The sequence below is a fragment of the Lichenostomus cassidix genome, chromosome 3 (assembly GCF_008360975.1).
Source record: "Lichenostomus cassidix isolate B80296 chromosome 3, HeHo_3.0, whole genome shotgun sequence".
NCBI classification, from domain to species: Eukaryota; Metazoa; Chordata; class Aves; order Passeriformes; family Meliphagidae; genus Lichenostomus; species Lichenostomus cassidix.
Window position 1 is genome coordinate 83,678,236 of NC_139483.1, and position 23,452 is coordinate 83,701,687.

At 38.3% G+C, this 23,452-nt stretch overlaps 1 protein-coding gene across 2 annotated transcripts in view; it reads right to left on the reverse strand.

Moving 5' to 3' along the window:
- Nucleotides 1-23,168, reverse strand: part of FAM135A (family with sequence similarity 135 member A) — a 62,333-nt gene extending 39,165 nt beyond the window's left edge. For both annotated transcript variants that reach the window (XM_085056538.1, XM_085056537.1), the window contains exons 1-3: nt 23,083-23,168; nt 19,301-19,421; nt 112-191 (exon numbers count right to left, since the gene is read on the reverse strand). In XM_085056538.1, coding sequence (XP_084912664.1) covers nt 112-191; nt 19,301-19,377 — 157 coding nt within the window. In that variant the 5' untranslated portion in view covers nt 19,378-19,421; nt 23,083-23,168. The remainder of the gene's footprint in view (nt 1-111; nt 192-19,300; nt 19,422-23,082) is intronic.
- Nucleotides 23,169-23,452: the final 284 nt, after the last annotated feature.

Below are 23,452 nucleotides of genomic sequence, written 5' to 3' on the forward strand. Positions count from 1 at the left end.
AGTAACAAAATGAAAAACACTTCCATACAACAGTATAATACAAAAAGTGTAATCCCCCAATTAGCAAGGGGGATTCAGCAATCTGATTTACTGAAAAGTTTTTGCACTTACCAGTTCCATGTAATAAACTAGCTTCTAATTTGTGTGGAATTCTTGGAGGAATTTTCATAGATGCACGGATCTGGTAAAAGCTAAAGCAAAAGACAGTGATTTGCAATACATGCGTTACAGAACATCTCATTTACAACACACAGATATATTGACAAAGGCAAGAATGAAGAATGATAAGGAAGAACAGGTCAAGGATGTGCACAAAGCCCAATACCATCTTACCTGACTCTTTATCTTGTTATGTTTATTTTTTTAATCGTTAACCAAAGCAGTAGCCAAACATGAATGAAAAGAAGTCCCAACACAGCACTAGTTTTTCCACACCCTGCAGAGCTGGGGCAAATACTTGTAAAGACAGGCAGTGAACTACAGTGGAAAACTGATATGAATGAAAAATCAGGATTGTCAGCTACACTATAGTTGTCTTGGAAGGATCTACCATGTAGCACATCTACAGGAGTGCTATACTCAGTTCTGACACTGAAGGAGCTATTTGTGAAACTGCAGTTTGTGAAATTCCCTCCTCCGGGATCCCCTGAAAACACACCTCTTACCAGACACTAGATTACCTATGGCCAGCGGTTAAGCAAAAGTGCAAATAAAGGGTCACACTGGGCAAAACATGACAATGCCTTTATGCTATCAAAGGCAGGAACTGCAAGCTTCAAGCCTAAAATTGAGAAAAACCCTAACACAAGTCTTTGGGGTCTCTGTCCCATCTATCTCTAAAGCATTTTTCATCTTATTGAGCTCCATACCATTTCCAACTTTGATTTTCATCTAAGAAAGCCCTGATTATCCCCGGACTGATTTTATGGAAGCCATAACACAAGCACCCACAAATACACTTAGATGACACATTCTAACCATCTCATCCCATTTCAGATAATTTATTTTTGTTTGAGGGGTTAGCTTCAGCCCCTCAGTGAGCTGATGAGACCTACCACGTAGCTCCACAAACACCAACACCAGTGAAAGGGAGGAAGCACAAATGCTCACAGGGAGAGAGGAAGAAAACCCCTCTTCTTTTGGCGGAAGCATGGTCCTAAATGCCCTTAGGAGTATATATTTACCCTTCATATCTCACTCACAGTGTACATCCAATCACAGTCATGATTTGCATCATCCCCAAAAATCCAAATCCAAACCAATCTATTTGTGGTTTTCTGATTTTGGCTTGTAACACTTCAACTAAAGCTCACCATCCAGGACTTCACTACAGCTGATGGGACTGTGTATTAGCTTAACAATCAGCCAATGAAAACATTCTTAATTAAATTCTTCCACAAAACTAAAACGTCAAAGAATGCTTTATAATGAACCAGTATCATTGTTAGAGATCAGAAATGAAGTGATTCCTGCTTTTTAAAAATAGAGCAAAACTTAACCTATTGCAAGCGACTAGAAACATGTTTTATTTTTGGAAACCCACAGGTCAAACATGATTCCAAATACGCTCCCTAAATGATTCATAAATAGTAAATTAAGTCATTTTGTATTGGGTTAAAGAAATATAAATTAATATTACAGTTTCACTATAATCTTCTCCAAGAGTGTAAAGAATAGAGAAGATTAAGAGTGCCCTCTCAACATTAACCCAGGAGGATGCAGTGTAGTACACTGATGTACTCCTTTTTTTCTTGGTTGGATGAGACTCCTATCACCCAATGAGTTACTCATTTCACCTATACTGAAGAAATATGATATATTATAATGTACAATAGCCTCAGCAAGGAAGTACTTTCCACCAGCCCCAGCTTCACAGTCATTTTTGGCTTCACAGTCATTTTTGGCTTCACAGTAAACATTTGTCAAGAGCCTGATGCCCGCCCTACCACTGCTAGCTGCATCTTCCCATGATCCTAATGACCAGCCTGTCATGGCAAAGCATGCTGCTTGTTACTTCCTGTATTAAAAAAAGAATATAAAACTGTTGATATGGTTTACATGAAGTATTTTGTCTCAGTAAGTTTTCTATTAAAACATTACATCACAGTAAGTTCAGAGACATGCCACATATTTTAATTAATCTTGTCTTTAGCCTACCAAACTGGCTCATTCTATTAGACTTTAAAAACCGAAAATCTGCATCATTCTCAGCTGATGTTTAGAAGCACATGACAGCTCTGCAGAGCATAAACTTAACGAAGGCTTAACAGCTTTATCAAATGTGGAGAGATTACTGAATTAGGACTGTAACAAGGTAAAATGAAAGGCAAGATAAAATAAAAACTGAGCATGGAACAGAAAAAAGGTACAATGGGATATTCCCGTTACTTAATCCAATAAGACTCATTCACCCTAAAGATACTATTAAGTAACAGTTTACAATTTGGGTCTCAAAGAAAACAATCAATAGAATTGTTCATGCTTAAAATGTTATTTGTGAAACCAAAAGGCTGTTAGGACATCCTTACTTTTCTTATTATTTGCTTGCAATTAATCAAGAACAGACCATTCTATCCTTTTTATTCAGTAAACCCTTTACCTGCCTGATTTTTTTATTTGGGCTAATGGGGAGATAAAGGTGTATTGTTTGCTTGTTTGAGACAGGTGGCTCTAAATTTTCAGCAGATTTATACCTTAAGCAGTTTAGAACATAAGACATTCACCTGTTAATCTGAATAATAAAATCTTGTAGGAGTTCAGCTCAGGGCAAATATGTAAATATTAATTCAAAATCTTATGCCTAGATATATGACAAAATTATTCAACTACATCAAGATAGTTAAATCGGAAAAATAGCTTCCTACACAGTATTTACCTGAATTATTCACTGTCACTCATCTTTAAATGCTGGATTTATTAAGGATCTATCTACAAATGAAGAGCTATTATACTGAAACATGATAATTGATTCACAAAGGCATTATATTTGCAATCTGTAAATAAGGAAATACTTTTTAAAGTTATGATATACATCTCTCATTTGACAGCAAATTTTAAAAATAATGTAAAAAAATGCATCAAGTTCCATCACTCTTTTCCCAAGGTCCTGCCTTCTTCATCTTTCTATTGTTTGTTCAACCCTCTAATCAATTTGTGTTGCAATGTTTCCATTTCTATTACAAAACTGAAACAAAACCAAGTCACTTAGAATTATTTCCCAGCTGTACCATTAACATTGTTTAGTTCTCATAGGGACAACTGACTCATAAACCTGATCTATTGTATCTGCTTGGGCCGACACATAACAATTCAGTATCAAGGACCTGTTACTCACCTATCACATTCAATTGACCCAAATATCCTTAAAACACTCCATAAATAAGATCTGAATACAATCAGCTCTCCACTGTCTCATGTATCAACTCTCCATTATCTAATGTAATAAGAGAATGAAGGTATCCTGAGTAGTGGAAAATCCCATATGATAACAATGCTAAGATCACACAACCAATGGTACAGCAAATTGGCCCAAACTGAGGAAATAACTCCAGTCTAACAATGCTTTCTAACCCCAGTACCTTCCAAAAGGTGGCATATGCAGACTTAATCACACAGTTGCAGGCTTACCACTAGAACTTTCAGACAGTAACAGTTTGGGTCCACTGGTGTGTCTATACTAAATTGCCTTCCTGAAGCCCACTGGAATGGAGAACCCAGCACAGACATCTCAGAGCATGGCCTGTACTGAAGCAAAGCCAGTGAGATTCACATGCTCAACCCTGGTACAGCACAATTTCTCTTAAGTCCCAGGAACATGACAGGGGAAAAATCAAACTGATCCTGCACCAGTCTAGTTCATTGTCAAGTCCTGACTGACAGCAACCTAGAAAAAATATTCTAGTGATAACAGACACAGGGGCTTCAGGTTCATATCAAGATTTATTTTAAACTGTTTTACAGAGCAGAAATACTATAAAAAAAAAATAGCTCAAGCTTTGCAGCCAGCATTAAGATTCCAGAAAAATGCTAGGGCTCTTAAAGCTTAGATTGTGTTTTTTATGCGAAGATTTTTGAAGAATAATTTGAAAAAAAATCTGTTATAATCTGTCTCTTAATCTCACTTTTGACTGCATTACAAAAGAAATGCACCATTTTCGGATTATTAAGGGTTGACATTTTTCAGATAAAGAAGTCATAAGTATTTTGACAAAGATGCTTTAAAGCTGCTTTGTTTTGAAGAAAAGAATCAGTGGTATTCAGAAAGCTGGCACACTGTAAGAACACACATGAATCACCTGTAAAAACAGCAACATACATCAGACTATCAGTTGTGCCATTAGTTCAAGCAGAGTAACTGTATTTCACTAAACAAGAATAAAACAACAGAAATAGCACCAAGAAGTCTAATTTACAGTATGATAGAAAACACACTAAAAAATTAATCGCGAGCAAGAGCCTGATATGCATTAGTTTCTAAATAACCCTGATAGATTATGCTATGATGCTTAGAATCACCACCTGATAATTCAGCAAGATACATTTGGGTGACTTAGATGACAGAGCTAGGGTTTGGCACTTTAAAAAGGCTGGGCTAATGGCAGCTAAAGAATTTGAGCCTTAACATAAGTCACTGCAGTAGAGGCAGTGCAGGGAACACAGCTGGATGAAGGTCTGATACCACAAAAAGAACAGATTTTGAATGAGTCTTTAGAACAGTTTTTTCAAGACAACAAACAGCTTGCAACAGCTTGCAACAGCTTGATGTTCATGGCATTGACGTGGTTTGAAGGACAGGCTCCACAGGAAGGCTGAGTAAATGAGACTTGAAACAGTCTTAAGGATACTTAAACATTGGAACAGATTGTCCAGATAAACTATGGAATCTCCATTTATGGAAGCTTTCAAGATGTGAGGGGACAGAGCTCCAAGCAACATGGTTTGTATCGAGTTCTGACCCTCCTTTCAGCACGAGGTCGACTGTATGATATGCTATTATCCCATCCACCCTGAACCAGTCTGTGATCCCAGAAGTTAAAGGAAATCTGAAAAACAGGGTTCAGCAATTGACAACATGATGACTGAAAGGTGACACAGTAAAAAGCACATACGGTTGGGAACTGGTATGCAAAAGAAGCTGTAGACACATCTATGAATAGAGCATATTCCAGCTCCTGGTTTCCCTGAATCTACACAGGCAAAATCCTTCTCAACAGCTGATTTACTTGCTTCTCTGAAAGGCAGCATCTTTTACTTTCTATTAAATTTCCAATGTCATAGACTTAGGAAAAAAAATTACCTACAACATCACCTCTGAAAATTTGCCAACCCCTCCTTCTCTAAATGCTTACAGCATTTACCTTTACTTATCTTGGCCACAGACATGATGTCTAGGATGAATACCAGATCTCTTGATCTAGTTGCACTGCTTAAAAGCTTTATCCTGAAACTGTTCAACATCCATCCCCCAAAAGGTACCTTTGCTTTTGCTTCACAATGTGCGAGATAGTCGAAACATTTGACAAGTCTACTGAGACAGCATACACAAGCAAAGCTGAAGCGGAGAGCTTATAAATATTCAGCTAATTTCTGTCAAGCTCAGTCTACGCAGTTGTTCTTCAGTAAATATATGCAAGTACCTGCTCCTGTTTGTTTATGTCATTTGGTCCTCAATGTAATTACATGCAAATACATAACCACAATATTAAAAGGTTCAAGGATATCTGGAGCTTAGTGTCCTCACTACAGACCTTGTAGGAAAAGGTGTTCTAGTTAGAATTACTGCTCTCCTGTAGGCAGAGAACACGTCTACTGTCCATCCTGTATAAAGGATTTAGTCTTTTTCATCAAGCTGCATTAAAATCTTGAAGATTCAAAAATCTGGCATGTGCCAGAAAATGCTTTCCCACACAGGAAAATTGACAGGTTTCTTTTTTTAATCCCCACTGGGTGGGAACTTCATTTAGATAGGCACAAGTAAGGGGTTTTTTACCACATTTGTGAAAAATGGTAATTTATAATCTGAGCAGGAAATAGGTTTATCAATACTGGAATGCATCTTGCTACTGACAAAAATGGAAACATACAAAGTAATAGCGATTTGATTTTTTAATGTTCCCACATGGAATCACAAGGACTGATGTGTGCAAATGCAGTCATAAAGTACAACTGTTATTAAAATAAAAAAAATCTCATGCATTAAAAAAAGCATACAAGCATTTATGGCAACAGCTGCACAAGAATTTACTTGAAAAACCACTTAACTTGTCAGCTAAAGAACGTTCCAAGGCAAGTGTACATTCTGAAAAAGCTTCGTAACATACTTCATTGTTGAGGCAATACTTTTTTGCAGTTCCTCTCACCAGGAAGAGGAAAGACAGAAGCGTGTATGGCAGAGTCTGAACTTTCCTCTTCCCTAAATCCTACTGCAGTCACTGCACACTTAAATGCACTCAGTCACATTAACATAAGCAAGCACTGAACGTCGTGGACTGCAAAACTCACATGCATATTGGGTCACCTGCAGGGCAGATTCTAAATTTATCAGTTAACCAAATGGAAGAACAGCTGTGACTCTGTATATGCAAAACCCTGGGAGAGCTCTTGGGATCTACTGAATGCAGCGCCCCATTGAAAACACACCCTGCACTGGAGGCAGCCACTAGGACTTCTCCTTTTTCCAAGGTGAGCTGTGGCTCAGGCAAGCACAATTCTTTTGGCGCAGGAGAAAACAGAGCACTGCTTTGCAAATACAGATTGTGGCACTGAAATGAGGAACTGCAAGGAAAACAGACAGAGGAGCGAGTCTCTGGAGGAACAGGCAGCTCTGGGGGCAGCAATTCCACAAGGCAGCATCAGACTGACCCTGGCAGAGCTGTGTCTTCTACAGATTACGCCTCTTCCCACGGAAGCAAACCACCACTAACAGAAACTCCTGCTGCAGTGAGAGGCTGAGTCAGCAAAATACTGAAAGGATCCAACAGTGAGAAAAAACATTCCTTTATTTCTGTTCAACATCCCTCTGTTCTACAAGATAACCAAGCCCCTTGCTACTGGAGAGACCCTACATCCCTAATTCTTTCACAGATTTATAAAAAAACATCTTAAAAGCAGGAAAGACATTCAGCTTTTTATACAGTCACAAGCCAATACTGACAAATGCCAACATACTTTTCTAGGCAGTCTGAGTACACCTTTAATGATTAAAGCATTTCATATGATTATGGAACACAAATACTCCACCTTAAATATTACCACAAATTTGCCAGATTTTTTGTAACCTCCTAAGTATTCTGTAAAAAGGCAATCCAGGCAAAGAGGAAAATCAGAACAGAAGTAAAATAAGGTGCAATGGAACAGAAATAAGAGAATACAGAAAGACAAAGCACAAGCAGTAAAATATTGATTATTGAAGTGCCAAACTAAGAAGAGAATTGGTTAGACTTGTTCCCCACTAGGAGACATGTACAGTCATCTATAAAAATTTAATCCAACCAAATCCAGTTGAGGCCCACAGAATACCAAATGGACACCAAACTAGTTACAGGGTTTATCTAGACAGGGAATTATTTAATACAAGTACAGAACACACAAAAACATTCTTACCTTGCAATCACTTTGTAATAAGTACTTCTAATATGGACCAGTAGGAGATTACACTCTGCTATAATTGTGGGATTTATCAGAGAAACTCTAATTCAGATACTTGAGCAGCAGGAAAACTATAATGCCAAAAAGACTATGATTCAAATCTTTTATCAATCCCTTTAATAAAAAATCCAGGTACTTCCCAGCTGACCTTTATTAAGATGAATAACACAATGGGCAAACTTACATGAAATAGGTAAAAGCTTCCCATTTATTTGAAAGAAAGTTTCCTTGAAAGTTAATTACTTTTCTGAAGTATCTCCCATGTGTATGGCACACATTATTTCTGAAAATTAAAGTCTTATATATAAACAAAATAGTAACTAGACCAAAAATTTGATGAGAGTTATTTGGGAGACTAATACCTCAATTAAAACACAGCAGCTTGTTATGAAACAGGATTAAATACATAAAACAGGAGAGAGGGGAAAAGAAATGCAGCTGGAGATTTTGCCTTATTATTACAAAGCCCTTTCCTCCACATTCTTTCCACAACACACACTCAGGCAGAACTCCTGCAATGGTTATGAGCATCTATTAAAAAACTTGAAAGGGGAATAGCTTCAAATAAATATTGCTTTTTTAAAGAGACACATAAACATGCAATACTAGATTAATTCTTATTTAATCAAATGTACCTCATATTAGCCCATATTTACAATTTTAGTTCCTCTTTTATTTCCTGTTTTTACTGAAGAGAACAAGAAAGAAATCATACTAAATTTCCTTACATCTTTAAAGTACAACAGTCCCATAAAGTTTATCTTCAGGAATACTGATTTCCCATTTTATCTTATAACAACTTTTCAACTCTATTTATTTAGCATGAAATTATTTTTCATTTGACTTTTTGATTCAGCACACTAGCCTTCAAATGATATATCACAATTGTTAAACCACTTTGTGGCTTAGAACTTTTCAGTTTTCTGGGAAAAAAGGTATGTTATGTTAGGCTTCCCTGGTATCCAGGGTTACAATTTTACAAAGCTTCACTCCTTGCAAACAGGAATCAGTTTTTACTAAGACATATAATGCCTTAGTAACGTGCCAATTTTCAAATCAAAGTTTTGCAAACACAACAGATGGGAAACCAGAAGACAACTCATTTTCTGGCATTTACTAGTCTTTCAAATTTTTTAAGTTTTGCAGCTGTGCAATTCTGTTCCTCTCATCTGTCAGTAAACAAGTATACAAGCCTCACCATTCACTTTGCATTTTATTTTAATGAAAGGTACTCTCTGTTTTAATAGCAAATACATCATACATTTAACCAGAGATGGAAAATCAGGCACACAAAGAAAACTGTTGCAAAAAATCACAACAAAAGAGCTCATGTGAACTACCGTATCTTATATAAGATACATCAAAGGTCATCACTTTCATCCCTTACCAACATCTTCATCTTTTCCCCTGTAGTAAGCTGTGTCATTCATGGAAGTCACATTAGCTCCTGTCATTCAATTTTTTAAGTTGAAACACTATAGTTTCAAATATAACATACTACTCTGAAATGTTATTAGGACACTACGAAGGAAAAGTAATCCCTCAGAATTAGAAGCATCTATCTTTTTTCCTTCAAGCAAGGCAAATTTTTATGAGTCATTTAGATCTGCTTAAGCCAGTAGAGCCACAGATAGAAACATTTTGCAGACCAAAACCTTTTTTACATATTTTAGTTCCTGCTCAAATAAGTTTTGATGTTCCATAAACTGTATAGTAAAACAAACCAACATGCTCATCCACCTGGAAAGGGAAAAAAGGAATCCAGTAGGGGCTATTACAGAAGGCAGGATCACACAGCCAGGGTAGGAAGTGTTCCCTTCAGTGACATGACATGAGCTTCAGACAGCTTGAGCTAGGCTCAGGTGGGGCTCCACACTCAGAAATAATATGAAGTTGTACTGCCACTTCCAGTAAATTATTTCTTTCTTCAAGAGTTTCAACTCCAAAAACATTGAGAACCAGAACTGCTGACTGTGCACTGTATTTATGCATTCATTACTAAAATAAATTTTAGGAAATAATCTCAGAGAATATTACCAGAACAATGTCACAAGCAAGAAATGAAAAGTCAGCAGCATAAGTCAAGACCTGTTTCTCTAAATTACGATGATCCTACAAGCTTATGAATGTGAAAGAGTAAAGTGAGCATTCAAGATTGGAAAGCAAAACCTCTACTTCTTTCCCCTTCATAAAAAAAATAGTTGCTGTTCTTGAGCAGACCTTTCTTTTTGCCATGATAGAGCCACCTCCTCTGGCAAAAGCATCTTCCATTCTGCTAAGACCTACCCTATCCAGTACACTCACAAGAATTAAACTTCTGATTCCAGTTTAAATAAGTGAAACAAATTACAGGGAACAAACAGACTAAGTAGCCAAATCCCTTTTTCTCTTGCCAGTTTCCACAAGCTGGATACCCTGAAGATACACAGTGCCTGCTGAACCTGTTCAACAAGTAAAAAAAAAATTAAACAAAAAAGCAAAACAAAAAAAATAATTTCTGAAGTGTACATTTTCGCAAAGGCTTTTGTTTTGAGAAAACTGTAGTAAGCATTACAGAAAACCTCAGATAGTATCGAAAATATTTTGAAATAGATTTTATGTAGGAATGTATTCAGTAAAGGTAGGAAACAAATTGCTGAAGAGAAGGCAAGAAAAAGTACTATAAGAAGAGAGAACAGTATGATCAGGAAAAGAGAAAAACTCCATAAAAGAAGCAGTAACCATAGTAATATGACTGAAGTGCAGAGATGATCATCAAGGTGATCGTACGATTTACTTTCTACGTATGTTGAGGACCCTCCAACTCTCCATGTGTTGGGGTATCTAAATCCTTTTGCTCCCCTTATGAGGTAGACCTCCCACCACTGCTCCCTGTAAGCTAGGATCTGCAAAATCCACTGAAGAAGAATCTGAGTTCTCCTTGCATTGTTGGAAGGTGAGGGTTTCTGATGCTCTGGGTGTCTTTCCATCATCTCCTCCCTTTCCCTTTCAGAGCTGACCTACAGAAAGGGAAGTGGCATTCTGGAGGTGATTAGTGGCCCTTTCTCCAGCAAGTACCAGAGCTCGACCTCTCTGTCTTCTGCAATAATCTGATTCCTTCTCTGTGTCAGTCAAGCAAGGTGGCATCTGGGAAACCCTATCCTTCCTTATAGTAAGGGAATGTCAAGAGTAATGTCTTGAAATTTAGACTGTACTTTTACAATATAAGGACTTCTGCAAAAAATGAAGTTTAAGGAGTTCTGTTTCCCCCTCTTCGTCTGTCCTGTGTCCCCAAGCACTCAACTTTTGCCCCTCCAAGACATTTGACTCCTTTCCCAGTTACAACAATGCACCACTTGCAGAGCAGTTCTGGCCATTGGTCAGACCCAGCAGCTCCCCTTCCAGCAGGCAGCTCCAGCAGCTCAGCCAGCATAACCCACGGGGCAGGGCACTGCATGGCAGAAAGCTGCCAGCAGCAAGGGAGGCGGAAACTCTGCAAACTTGGCACCGCCAGGCGAGCTCTGTATCTCCACGAGGGCTTAGGGAAATTAGAATTGACATACCTGACGTCTGTCATAACTCTGTATCCTACAGGCAGGGATGCCAACTGAGATGAATGCAGAAGTTCAGAGGTTTTGTTTCAAAACATACTAATCTCTGGGCTGCTCTCACTCAGCAGATCATACTGACATAATGGCTTCTCCCATTCCAGAGACGTCTTCCTAACACGGAGGCTGGAACTTTTATGGAGGTTTCTCTCAGGACACAGTCCAGGATGACAGTTAAACCAACCCAAAAGCTAGTTGGTGACAGAAGTAGGCATCCCATTCCTCTCCTGTACTTTATACTCCTTCTGCACCACCACTGACAGAGTATTTATCTGATGTTGATGTGGGCCAGGAAGGTGAAAAAAAATATAACCCAGAATGATTCTGGTTTTGCCCATTTTTTTTCTGCTGTTTTACCTTTGAGCTGACCAACCATAAGGTAAAAGAGCATTACTGCAGGCACACAGAAAACACCATAAGCAGGATCACCCTGCTAGGGTGCCTGCTAGCCAACAGATCTCCCTACCTATAACATCTACACTATTAGCCTTTTCTTCCTGCCAGCTTAACCCACTCTCCGACTGTACTGCTGTCAAAGCGAGTCCATCTTACTGACCTGTCTGCAGGAGCAAACAAAGAAGGAGAAGATCATGCATATCACACCTTTTGGCAGATCCATGCTCAGGCCAGCTCTAAATGCACAGATGAGAATGCTGTTTCACACTGGATTTGGGTTCATGGCATCACCAGTGGGCCATGCTGGGGATATTCTCACCCCTCCCCCCACCAAAAGAGCCCCTAGTGCTCAGGCACAACCCTCCACATTAAAGAAAGATGCACGAGTGAAAAATACACCTTTTTTTTTATCCTCCCCAGTCTGATCACCTCCAATAGCTTGGATGCTACTTGTTGCAGTAAAAACACATGAAAATAGAAAATGATTAGCAGGAGAGGTCTTGATCACTTAATCTAAGGTATTCATCTTTTTTTTTTTTTTTGAGAAAATATGAGACAAATTTTAAAGCAATTTCAAAACTTTGCAAATCAACAAATGGAGTTATGTGTGCATATGCATGAATATGACGGTCCAGTCTAGTGGGCCTCTAAGTATTTGGAGGTCTTTTAACCTTCTTCCCCCATGGCCAATGTGATTTCAAGAGATTTTGAAGCAAGCACCTGACTGAAGTGGAAGCAGGGAGTCTGAGTTTGCACCTAGTGGTAGGACTGAGCCTGGTTCCCTATTCCAGCAAAGCTATATGCTCTCTGCAGTATGTGATGATCCAGTAAAGTGCTGTTTGTGATTACAGATCAGGTATCCATAAAGGTGTTACTAGCTTGTATGTGCAGCAAAAGAGGCACAAAAAGACACCATTTTAGAAACTTCTGCTGTATCATGAGGCAGTCAAGACTTTGAAACACAGGATGAGCACCTTTCTCTCTCCCTTTCCTGAGATAGCTATGGAGAGTGAACTACCTTAAAGAATCACAGCTCTGCTGTAACTACTATGTGTATTAACCAAGTATACACAAATAAGGCAAAACACTTAAGAATGACAGATTTTTCTGGGTTTTGCTACCATCTTCCAGCATCAGGTCTGAACTGTAAGACTATGCACAAGCTACAAGCTTCTGCACAGAAGAGTATTAACACATGAAAGAATCTCCTAAGTAGTAATTTTAGTGACTAAATATGTATTCAATGCAAAGTTAAAACTGTTAGTGCTGTCAGATGCCACTCCAGAATACTGAACACAATAAAACGCAGTTTAGAAAAAGAAGGTGCATACTCAAGAAATCATTACTGTGATGCCTTCAACTAACACCTATGCCCACTGTACCTTCATATTATAGACAGCTGACAGCTATATATGTTCCACAGAATAAAAGTATGGGCCTTCTCCAGACAAAATCCTTTTATACTCATTATTGTCTTACACTGTCACTTACTCCCTCACTAAACTAAATTCATTGACCATGTTTCTGCTGACAGACTTCATGGCAAGGCATGCTGATGTACATTCTTTACTTTTCAGTGTGAAATAGTACCTGGTCTTACATACACAAGACTCCTATTTCTTCAATTGCATAAAGAAGGAAGGAATTACAGAGACTCCCCAAAAGCAGTCCTCAATGGACAGTAAATTATGCCATATCACTGTCACACCAAAGAGCTGTGCCTACCATGGCTCTGTCAGGTCCAGAAAGACAGCAAGGTGGCATAAGTAGGCATCTGAGCTCTTTATCTTTTTGCTCTTAGAAAATGGAATTTTGCCAAACTGAATGCCTGGAGGATATGGGATGCCATTAGACAGCCTTAATTCTGAGTGAAGAAAATGTTTTCCATTGCAAAATAATAATTTCAATTGCAAAAGTTGTTATTTTTAAAATGTCCAAAAGTACTACTTAAGTGTAAGAGCTAAAACCTGAATAAAATGAAGGTGATTTGAAATCTGTACCTCATATCTAAGAAGTCTAGAAGATGCAATGAGTACCCACGAACAATACAAAACACTGAAGAAATATTTTTGAAATATGGGGAGGATGCAGGAAAAACCACACCCCCGGGACAACTACAACTACCAACTCTTAGCTATAGTTCTATGAATAATGATTGAAGAAATAAGCAGCTGTACAGTCATCTTTACGGGTCAGAATAAGTAGCATCAGGATCTCATTTAGTTTCTTAGGATGAAGTATAGTGTTCCAGGAATTAACATGGAGAAGAGTGGGGAGAAGGATTCAAAAGTAGAAGTCCAATTTACAGTGGCACTAGGTGACCCCTAGACAAACTTCCTTTTGTAGGTGGAAGTCTCCTAATACAGGCATAGCACTTCAGGTAACTGAAGAAGACAAGCAGAATAACCTCCTCATGTCTTCATTTCCACTCATCAGTATGCTTCAAAAAACCTTGATTTCTCAGTTAACTCAAAGGAAACAGTGCTTAGTTTTCCACTTACTTTTCTAACCCCTACTTTCAACAAATCTAAGGCTGTTTATTTTAGAAGAAAAGATTCTGTCTTCTAAATTGTTACTGCTCTTTGGGACCAGACCATGTCATTGGTGTCTCAGACACTGTGCATCAGAAGGGCTAATAGGATAATTGATGATACTAACTTTCAACTTCTGAAGCAATGCCACCTTAAAACTTCCCCACTGCTCACTCCCAGTGTTACCCATTCTTGCCTCAGAGCAAGCAGGACCCATGGATGTGCATCCCCTGATGAACTAGAATCAGAAACCGGTCCACTTTTTAAAAACAACAACAAAACTCAAAAATATTTGCATTATTTTTCCTAGACAGACTATTCCCTTGAGTTTACAGCCTCGCCCTCCAAATCATAAACCTCTGTAATTGCTATCTGTATTACTGTAAACCATAAGCTGAAGAACAGAACTCATCTTACAACTGACAAATCTGACAGCTTTCTGCTCTCTTTGTAAAGACACATTACATTAAGTAAAGATCACAATATAATACTTCAAAAGATAAGCTTTTCCTGTCAGAAAGCAATTCACAACACTTATTTCCAGAAAAGTATGTCATACAGAAACATGGTTTGAAATTAAAAGTATGTCTGAGCTGTATGAATTAAAAAGAAAACCAAACAGGTGAACTTGAATGTTCCTTGTCCATCAGTAGTTTGTTATTTGATCATGTGCTAGAAACACAAACCATTAGCAAGGGCTACTTCTTCATCTAAGGACAAAACATTTTCATTTCTGATATAGCCAGGAAGAAGAAAAGTGGTCCTACTGGAAGCATATGTTTTGAATTTTAATTTCCTGTGAAAAATTTTACTAATGTAACAACTCACTGGATCCAGAAAACAGATCCAGAAAACTTTTCATATATTGCATTGTTTCTCATGACATTACTGTGTAATCAAAGTTAGATTCGGTAAATTTCATACCCTGATTCAGTGTTACTTTCTTTTAAGCTACATTACACAACCAGGGTAATGTGTGTGCCTGTTGTGTGTGCACGCATTCTACTGACAAAGTAACAAAAGATTAGTGGCTAAGAACTTATCAGAATGCACAGAGATGGGGAAAATGTAGATTAAAGCCGTTTTTAAAGCAGACTTTGCAGGAATGTATGTACTATGCTAAACTACAAACCACTAGCTAAGACTCTTTAGCTCATTAGATTTGCCATTTACAGGTGAAAAAGCAAAGCACAGCTCCAGGAAAATGAAAACCTCATCTTCTCAGAAGTGAGGGTTACCAGGAAACTCTTTTCACTCCTCTCACTACCCACAGAAAAGGTGTAACTGTCCCAAGTTAGACATCAGGATCCATCATCCTGTGGTGGAACATAGCAACTTCAAGGGAGCACTACAAAGTACTGTGGCACTTTCAATAACCAGTTGCTTGGAATCAGCACAATTCTCAACACATTTACACCTCAGTTCAGGACATATATGAATGCTGACAAATACAAAACATGTATGTAAAATGCAGAGGGTTAAGCACCCACAGTCCACAGCAGAAAACTGAGTGGCAACCTGTTCTTACAGCAAAGTCTTTGAACTTGAGCTTGAACAGCTTTACGCTGAAGGACAGTAGAGTTAGATGAGATATTTGGAAGAAATTCTTTTACTCAGAGAGTAGTGAGGCACTGGAACAGGCTGCCCAGAGAAGTTGGGGATATCCCATCCCTGGAAGTGTTTAAGGCGAGGTTGGATGGAGCTCTGACTAACCTGGTCAATGAAAGGGGGCTTCCCCATGGCAGGTGGGTTGGTACAAGATCTTTCATGTCCCTACCAATCCAAGTCATTTTATGATTCTATGCAAAGCTTGCCGAGACTACTGACCCACTATCAGTCCAGGAGAGGTGCCACTGGTCAACAGCTTTAAGTTGGATTTTGCACCACTGACCACTACTCTTTGAGCCAAATCACCCAATCAATTTTCCACTCAACTCATTCACTTCTGCAGTCAAGCTATGTTCTGTTTCCTTTATCTTTGTCAATGTCAGTACTACAGGTCCCACACCTTACTGAAGTTTTAATGAGCTAAGATGACAAAACAGCCTGAAACCTCACTATCTCAGACTATCATTCTCACAGGTCACAAACAAATACATTTCTTTATTTCATTTTGTCACTCAATACTTGCATATCAGTCACTGTTTGTTCAAAAACTCCTATCTTCACATCTCACAAGTTCAAAAGAAAAGTTATGTGAAACCTTATTTGAATGTAATAATATAAAAATAAATCAATGGAGCTGTCTGGAACAAGTTGGGTTTAAAGCAAATGGCACAGTTATAAGAAAACATAAAATAGTTGTATTACATACATAAGACAAATATTCTATTATAATGAAATGTCTGCATTGTCTTGGAATACAAACAGTTATCTAAAGGTAAAGAAAACAGTCTGCTTTAGAGGGTCACTTCAGAGACTAATATGGTTTATCCTTCAGATAAACATGATCTTGAGTGATGAGAAATTCTGGCTCAGTCTGCATTATTTAGATCAGTTTAGATCAGCAGAGTGGTTTGAGGAACTTCCCCCCATGACCCAGGTTTGCTGCATGCTGATTCAGTTCACTGAGAGCTTTTCAGCCGTAGAACCTGGATGTCTCCTTAAAAGCTAAACTACTCTGATCTACCTGTCACAAAATGCACTGCAACTCCTGGGGGCACAAAAAGGTCTGAACCAACTACTGGTATGAACAACTTTGAATTACACTCATAATACAAAACATCTGGTCCAGAAGATGAGGTTAAAATCTAGTCTGAAGTAACCCTGGAACCACATAGATGTAGGGAAATCAACACTGCCTCTAGTAATTAATTCTGCTAATACCCAATTTAATTGTTAGTGTAAACACAGTCGTAAGTGCTGGCAACTGTGGTATCACTACAAATACAGATCTAAGAAAATATGATACAGTTGGATGCAAGAGTTGGCAGATTTCTTCAAATACTTATAAAAGCAGGAAAAGAGGATATTGGGGTATGTGGACTGTACTGAAAGGGAAGTGGGGAGGGGAATGTGCCAGAAATTCAAATGACTAAACTCAAGTCAGTTCATATTTAGTAAAAGGGACAAAAGACTAACTTCTAAAATACATAAGGGTGAACTTTCAGACTGATAGAGTGATTCAATGCATAAGACAAAGCTGTAAAGAAAAACAACTAAAACTGATCTGAAGGAAATTTAGGCTGGAAATTATGACATCTCCAATAATCAAATGAGCAAGAATCTGGATGCATTCTGCAAGCAAATACTTTGGATAAAAATCTACTAAGTCTTAAGAAGGAACTTGATGTGATTATTTGCAATAGCCAACATTTTATTCAACAAAATTCAGAAGGTCATGATGTTTCTAATACTGTGAGATAAGCATGACACATTGGGTAGGCTTGAATGCACACAATACAATAAATTCTGTACTTGATTTTGGTGAGAGAAACCATGCTAAACACAGTGGTAGCTCAAAAATAGGAGGTTAACAATGCAACTCAGATTTCCTTTTCTGTTCATTCAATCCATTATCCAAGACCTCCTCTGGCAACAAAAGTATTACATCCCATCTGAAATAAATACAAAGACAGTTCCCAAGAAAAATACCAGAACATACCCAAATAGAGTTTATTGCAATAGTCACATTTCTCGGTCTGTCAAATTATTCTGGAAGTTCTCTCTTCTTCACGACATTAATTTCTATGGGAATGTGCCCAGAGTTAAAGGTTCAGCTTGAAACCAGAGAAGTCATATCTCCTCATGTCACTTTTCTCATTATGTCAGCATTATTCCTCTCTGAACTTGCCCTGTGAATTTACTGCTTTTTATCTTACTGCAAGTGTAAGCTAAAAAAGAAACACGCCAGGTAAAGCACTGGTAATTATATTGCTGTGCTTTGCTTCTCAACTACCTTTCTAAGGAACCATTTGCATTGTAAGGTTAAGACAACCAACACACTTTCTTCTCTTCAGGTTCTCTATTAGGCTAAATGTACTGCCATGTTCTACCCTTTCCTTCCCAGCCGATTTCAGAGATTAAAAAAGGCTACAGTTCAAAAGACTGCGCTTTTTTATTGAAGTAATTAGAATATTCTCAGTGTATTCCCAGACCTCTTAAGCCTTCCTTAATCCTTCTCTTCCAATGAAGAGTGAAATTAAAATTTTCCAGAAAAAGGAGACAGCTTGTTACATATACTTTCATTACATGTAGTAGCAAACATAATGGGTCATCACTTCTGTCAAAAAAGCCCCTAATTGCACTGAAGACAATACTCAGACACCTGACTTGAAGTATGACAAGGCTAAAACCAAGAATGTATTTTCTTATCACCAAAATCTTTCTGAGGAAAGTTACTCTACAATGTTTTGGAAAAAGCAGTTATCATAAATCAACACTGATACATCTTTTTCTGTCTCTGCAAACATTGATACAGGCTAAACCCTAACATCCATTTTTACTGTAGTCTACTGGTAGATTGACAGAAGGCTAATGTACCACAACACTACAGGACCAATAATCATTATTAACTCCAAAGTAAGCTACAAAGGATTACTTCCTGCATAACAACGGGAAACAAGGACCTCAGAAAGTAATCAAGGACAATTAGGTAATATAAAATGAAAGAAATGTGAAAAAGACTTCTAGAGATGAAATGGAGTAAGAGGAGAGTCTAAAGAGGTAGTATGGAGTCCCATGTAACTGGAGGCACAGCACAGTGAGAAGAGAGAAGCTGGTGAAATTCTCCACTGCCAAACTGATAAATGAGTAAGTTAATTGGGGCAAGACCATTTCTAAAATATTGAACAGAAACACCTATCGTATTTCACACAAAAGGAATTACAGAAATTAAGACATGCAAGGGTAGAGGCCTAGGTAAGAATATAATGTACTCTCTGTATCGACAGGTTTTCCCTTGTCTCCAATTAGACACAAATATTGTATCACAACTTACGTTTTAAGAAAAAATTATTTGAGTATTTAATTTTAAATGCTAGAAAGAATACGATTTTCCAATACAGAATAAAAAGAATTCAGATCACTATAAAAATAGCCAGTAACACATGAAGCAACACCACATGACAGAGTACCCAATAAGGTCTTTCCAACAGCAGCCATCCAATGCAGTAAAGTCTGGAAGAACAAGCTACCTACCCTCTTTGAAACAAATCGACATTGAAGAATTTGTGGAGCTCCACGGAGAATTCTACCATAGCCTGAACTTCACTCATGTTTATGACGATGAAGAAGTCAAAACTTGTCAGCACCTTAGTTACTGAAAACAAAGAGAAAACAAACTATTTAGAACATAAGCTGGGGATAATGCCCATCTGGTCCCAAAAAGGACAATGCTTAGACACAGTTTTGCACAGCTTCCTTAAATATGCAGTCCCTGAGGTAAACAAGAATATAGGATGTACCAAATCCAGCTCATAGTAACTTCTACCTTTCTTGTGAAGGAATTAAATGTTATCAGAGAAGCATCACAACACATCGTCAGCATAATACAATCCTGGCACTTACTGATACCTACATACTGCAGCTCTGCCCTGGTACTTGGCTGGAGAGGGAAAAATACTGCCGACAGGGAGAAAAAGAGCATGGGCTGCTTCCAGCCCTTGCTGGTGCAGAATGACCATGCAGGCAGCAGCTCCTCAGCTCTGGCATGAGAACAGGAACAGCTGAATTACAGTGTAGCCAAACAGTAAAGAGAAAGTGTCTGACCAGGTCATGTAAGGCTTTAGATGGAGAGATTGCAGGGGGAAGGCAAGAGTTAAGGAAAGCAACATGCCTATTTTTAGTCAATTTTTTTGGTAGAAAAGTGTAAATTCTTACTGTCATCTTCACAGCCACAGACTGGCAAGTTCCTGCTAATTTACAACTGCCTGCTAATACCTAAATTAAAATCCTACAGATTTAACTAAGTTCTGCTGGTCTTCCTTCAACACTGTCAACTAGATTAATAAAACAGACTACACTTTCTGCAAACACTTCTCTTCAAACTTCCCAGTTTCTGCAAGCATTGTCTGGTTTCAGGACTAAGCAAACCAAAAAACCTTAAGCAGGCTATCCTTCATGCACATTAGTCCATTTTCCTGGCTCTAATGCAGAAGCAGTAGACATTGTCTGGAATTTGAATGGATTATGGGGTTTTTTGTTTCTAAAATTTTGAACATGCATTTGGGTGTTTGTGATGTAGCAGGCAGTACTACTGAGACTGAACCAGAGTATCTGGCAAAAAAGTAATCATTGTAGCAGAGATTTGGTAGCTGAAAGCAAAGCTACCTTTAGGGGCACAACCTCTAGCCTACCAACTAAATTATCTCAGCATATGACTCAAGGCAAGATTTCTCTTTCTGTATTCATTCTAGAGGGGCTGAAAGGCTTCAAGTACCATAACACAGGTGTAGATTTTACACTATAAACAAGACATTAATTCTGACCTTGGTTTAACAGCCAGTACAGGGACTCTGAAGGCACTTTACAAAAACACAACAGTACATTACTGACATAACAGGGGACAGGGGAAGAGAAATTTTGCTGCATTAGGGCAACATGAAGAACTCAGATCAAAGGCCCTTACTGCAAGACCAAAACTACAGAATCTAGATGATGCTGTTAACCCAGCTTGTCTAAAAAAATCTTGTCATCATCAAATTTTAATCAAAGGACTTCAAGAGATTAATTGAATGATGCCACAAGTTTTGCTACAGTTTGTAGTAGTAAAGACTGTAAAAACTAAAAGTTTGTAGTAGTTAAGACTGGCACTGACAACCTACAGGGCTTTGCAGCAATTTCCTCTTCCTCTTCTTTGCTTATAATATTGTGTTCTCTGTAGTCTTCAAAGCTAGAATCAAGATGTTCTGCACACTAATTCTCTGGGGCTGCAATACTGCATTTATCACATAGGCATCACCTACCAAAATGCCTATGTGATTCTTCTGCAAATGAAACCTGCCTTGCCATGGAGCAGAGATCCAGAGAAGCTAGACCTACTGTGATCCTTGGCTGCTGGGCAACAAATGCTGTGGGCTGTGCATAAAACTGCCCAGAACCTCAGAAGAAAGCCACTTTAAAGCAGTCAAGGAAAAGCAAAAGGATGAAAGTATGGACGCCATGGGACAGTCTCACCCAGCTTGCATTTTGATGAAACTACATTCTCAAGGGAGGAAGACATTACAAGGCTCTGACTTCCCAGTGCTAAGACCCTGAACAGCTTGCCTCCACTAAGAGAAGGGAAGTAGTAGTTGTTGTTGAGCCATGTTCAGGTTCCCTCAAGTTCCCAGCAGGAAAACCCAGAATAAACCAGAACTAGTCCAGTTAGACAAGCTCAAAGATCCATTGTATGAATGAGTTAATTCAACAAAAAACTTAAGAGAAACACATTTTGCATCATGGCCAAAAGGGCTGTCCAGTGAATTTGTGGTATTTCTATTGTGTATAATATGGCTCTAGCTGGGGCCACTCCCTCCCTTCCTTCTCTATCGAGCTTACTTAGCACTCCCAGCCAGGCCACTAAAAATTGCCGGGCAGGCAATTTTTCCCTGCAGACCAAGCCCAGGGTCCAACAACCGCAGGCCTGCATGACACAACACCGTTCATTTTAACCCAGTAACACAGCTCTTGCTCAACTACACACAGTATTTGGAAAACCAGCGTCTATGCCTTGCTCCTCCACCAACTGCAAAACCAGTAAGAAATAATGTGGCACAGTTCATAGAACAGCACATCCAGCAATCAGTGCTGCAGCAGGTACCCAGGGTTGCAGCTGTCAGCTGACCACTGGGACTAGTTTTTCTTTGTTGAGCATCAGCTTGTTCCACGTGCACCTTAAACTGAAAGAAGGGGAACGTTCACTGCCCTGGGCTGACATAAACCACATCACTACTCTTCTGCCAAAGTCTTTCATATCAGTGCAAAGGAAAACAGCACAGAACAGTTGTAGTTCTGTGAACTATGTAACAGAAAGTGTTATGCAGTGATTAAATATTTTAAAGGAGAAACTTGACTTGGGCAATGTCTTAAATTTGCACACTAATCACACAAAAGCCAATAAAAAAAATTAAACTCGTGTAGAGGTATTTATTCTATAGATTCCTTTCAAATTCACAGCTGCACTTCACAAACTTGAACTACATCAAAAGTCCACAACTAATTTTAATACTTATTGAGTTTACTGTTGTCTTTAAAGCACATCATTAGCATTGAGAAACCAAGCTACTAAACTGCATGTAAGAAACAAAAGAATCCTTCAGTAGGAGATCTTTACATATGAGAAACAGAGTTTAATGCAGCATGTAAACCCACATCAGAAGGTCTGTTAATAAATGTCAATACCTTAATACACAAGTTAAAATAGGAGAGTTCTAAACTTTTGGTAGCTATTTAACATTTATGATCCAAACAGCATTTCAATATTCAAAAGTATTTAGAGCACTGACACTTAACATCTCCAATAGTTAAAATGTCAGTTAAAGCCACTTGATCCTACACTGAGGGTAAAAACTTTCCTTCACACTTCTGAGGATTTACTTATTTTCCTAAGCTGGAAAATCTCCTAATATATCTTGGCCAGTCAATGCTGTCCCCACATTAGCTCACCACTTCTTTAGTTATCCAAACTAATTTTTCCTGAGCCCACAAGACAAAGTGGATCACAGGATACCATATTCTAAAGGTCCTTCTGAGGGATAAAAAAATGTTTCTTGTGTTTCTTGTTTCTATTTTTTTTTCTAAATCAATCATTTTAGTGCTACTTTACAGCAGCTTCATCAGAGCATCTGAGAGTGAGCTGAAAACACAGAAACCTCCTCAACCAGCTTTTTTTTCAGAAAAATGATTGTGTAACACTGCCATTAATCTAGCTTTTTGCACTGGGAGCTGCAAGACAGGACTAAGAAATGAAACTGCAAAAAGACGTTCAAAGAATGTCTTACCTGCACTGGTAAATATTCCATTTCAGTATGTCAATCAACCAGTCTTCCAGTTCTCTGCTACTGCTGTCAAAAACATGCTGGTCGAACTAAAAAACAAACAAACAAACAAATGTTTTACTAAGAGCAACATCTCTAGGATGTTTTAACACTTATGTATTTCATTCTCTTTTCCTGCATTCTAATAACAAACTTTATCATGACTTCTCCAACAATCATACAAGAACTGCCTACCAGCATTCTCCAATCTGCCCTTGGGTCCTGCACTGCAGTTTTTGGCTCTCAAAGTGTAGCAATCTGTTATGTATTTTTACAAAATAAAGTAAAAAATAAAACTTCTCATGAAGCTCTGGCAAAGCTGATGTTGCTATAT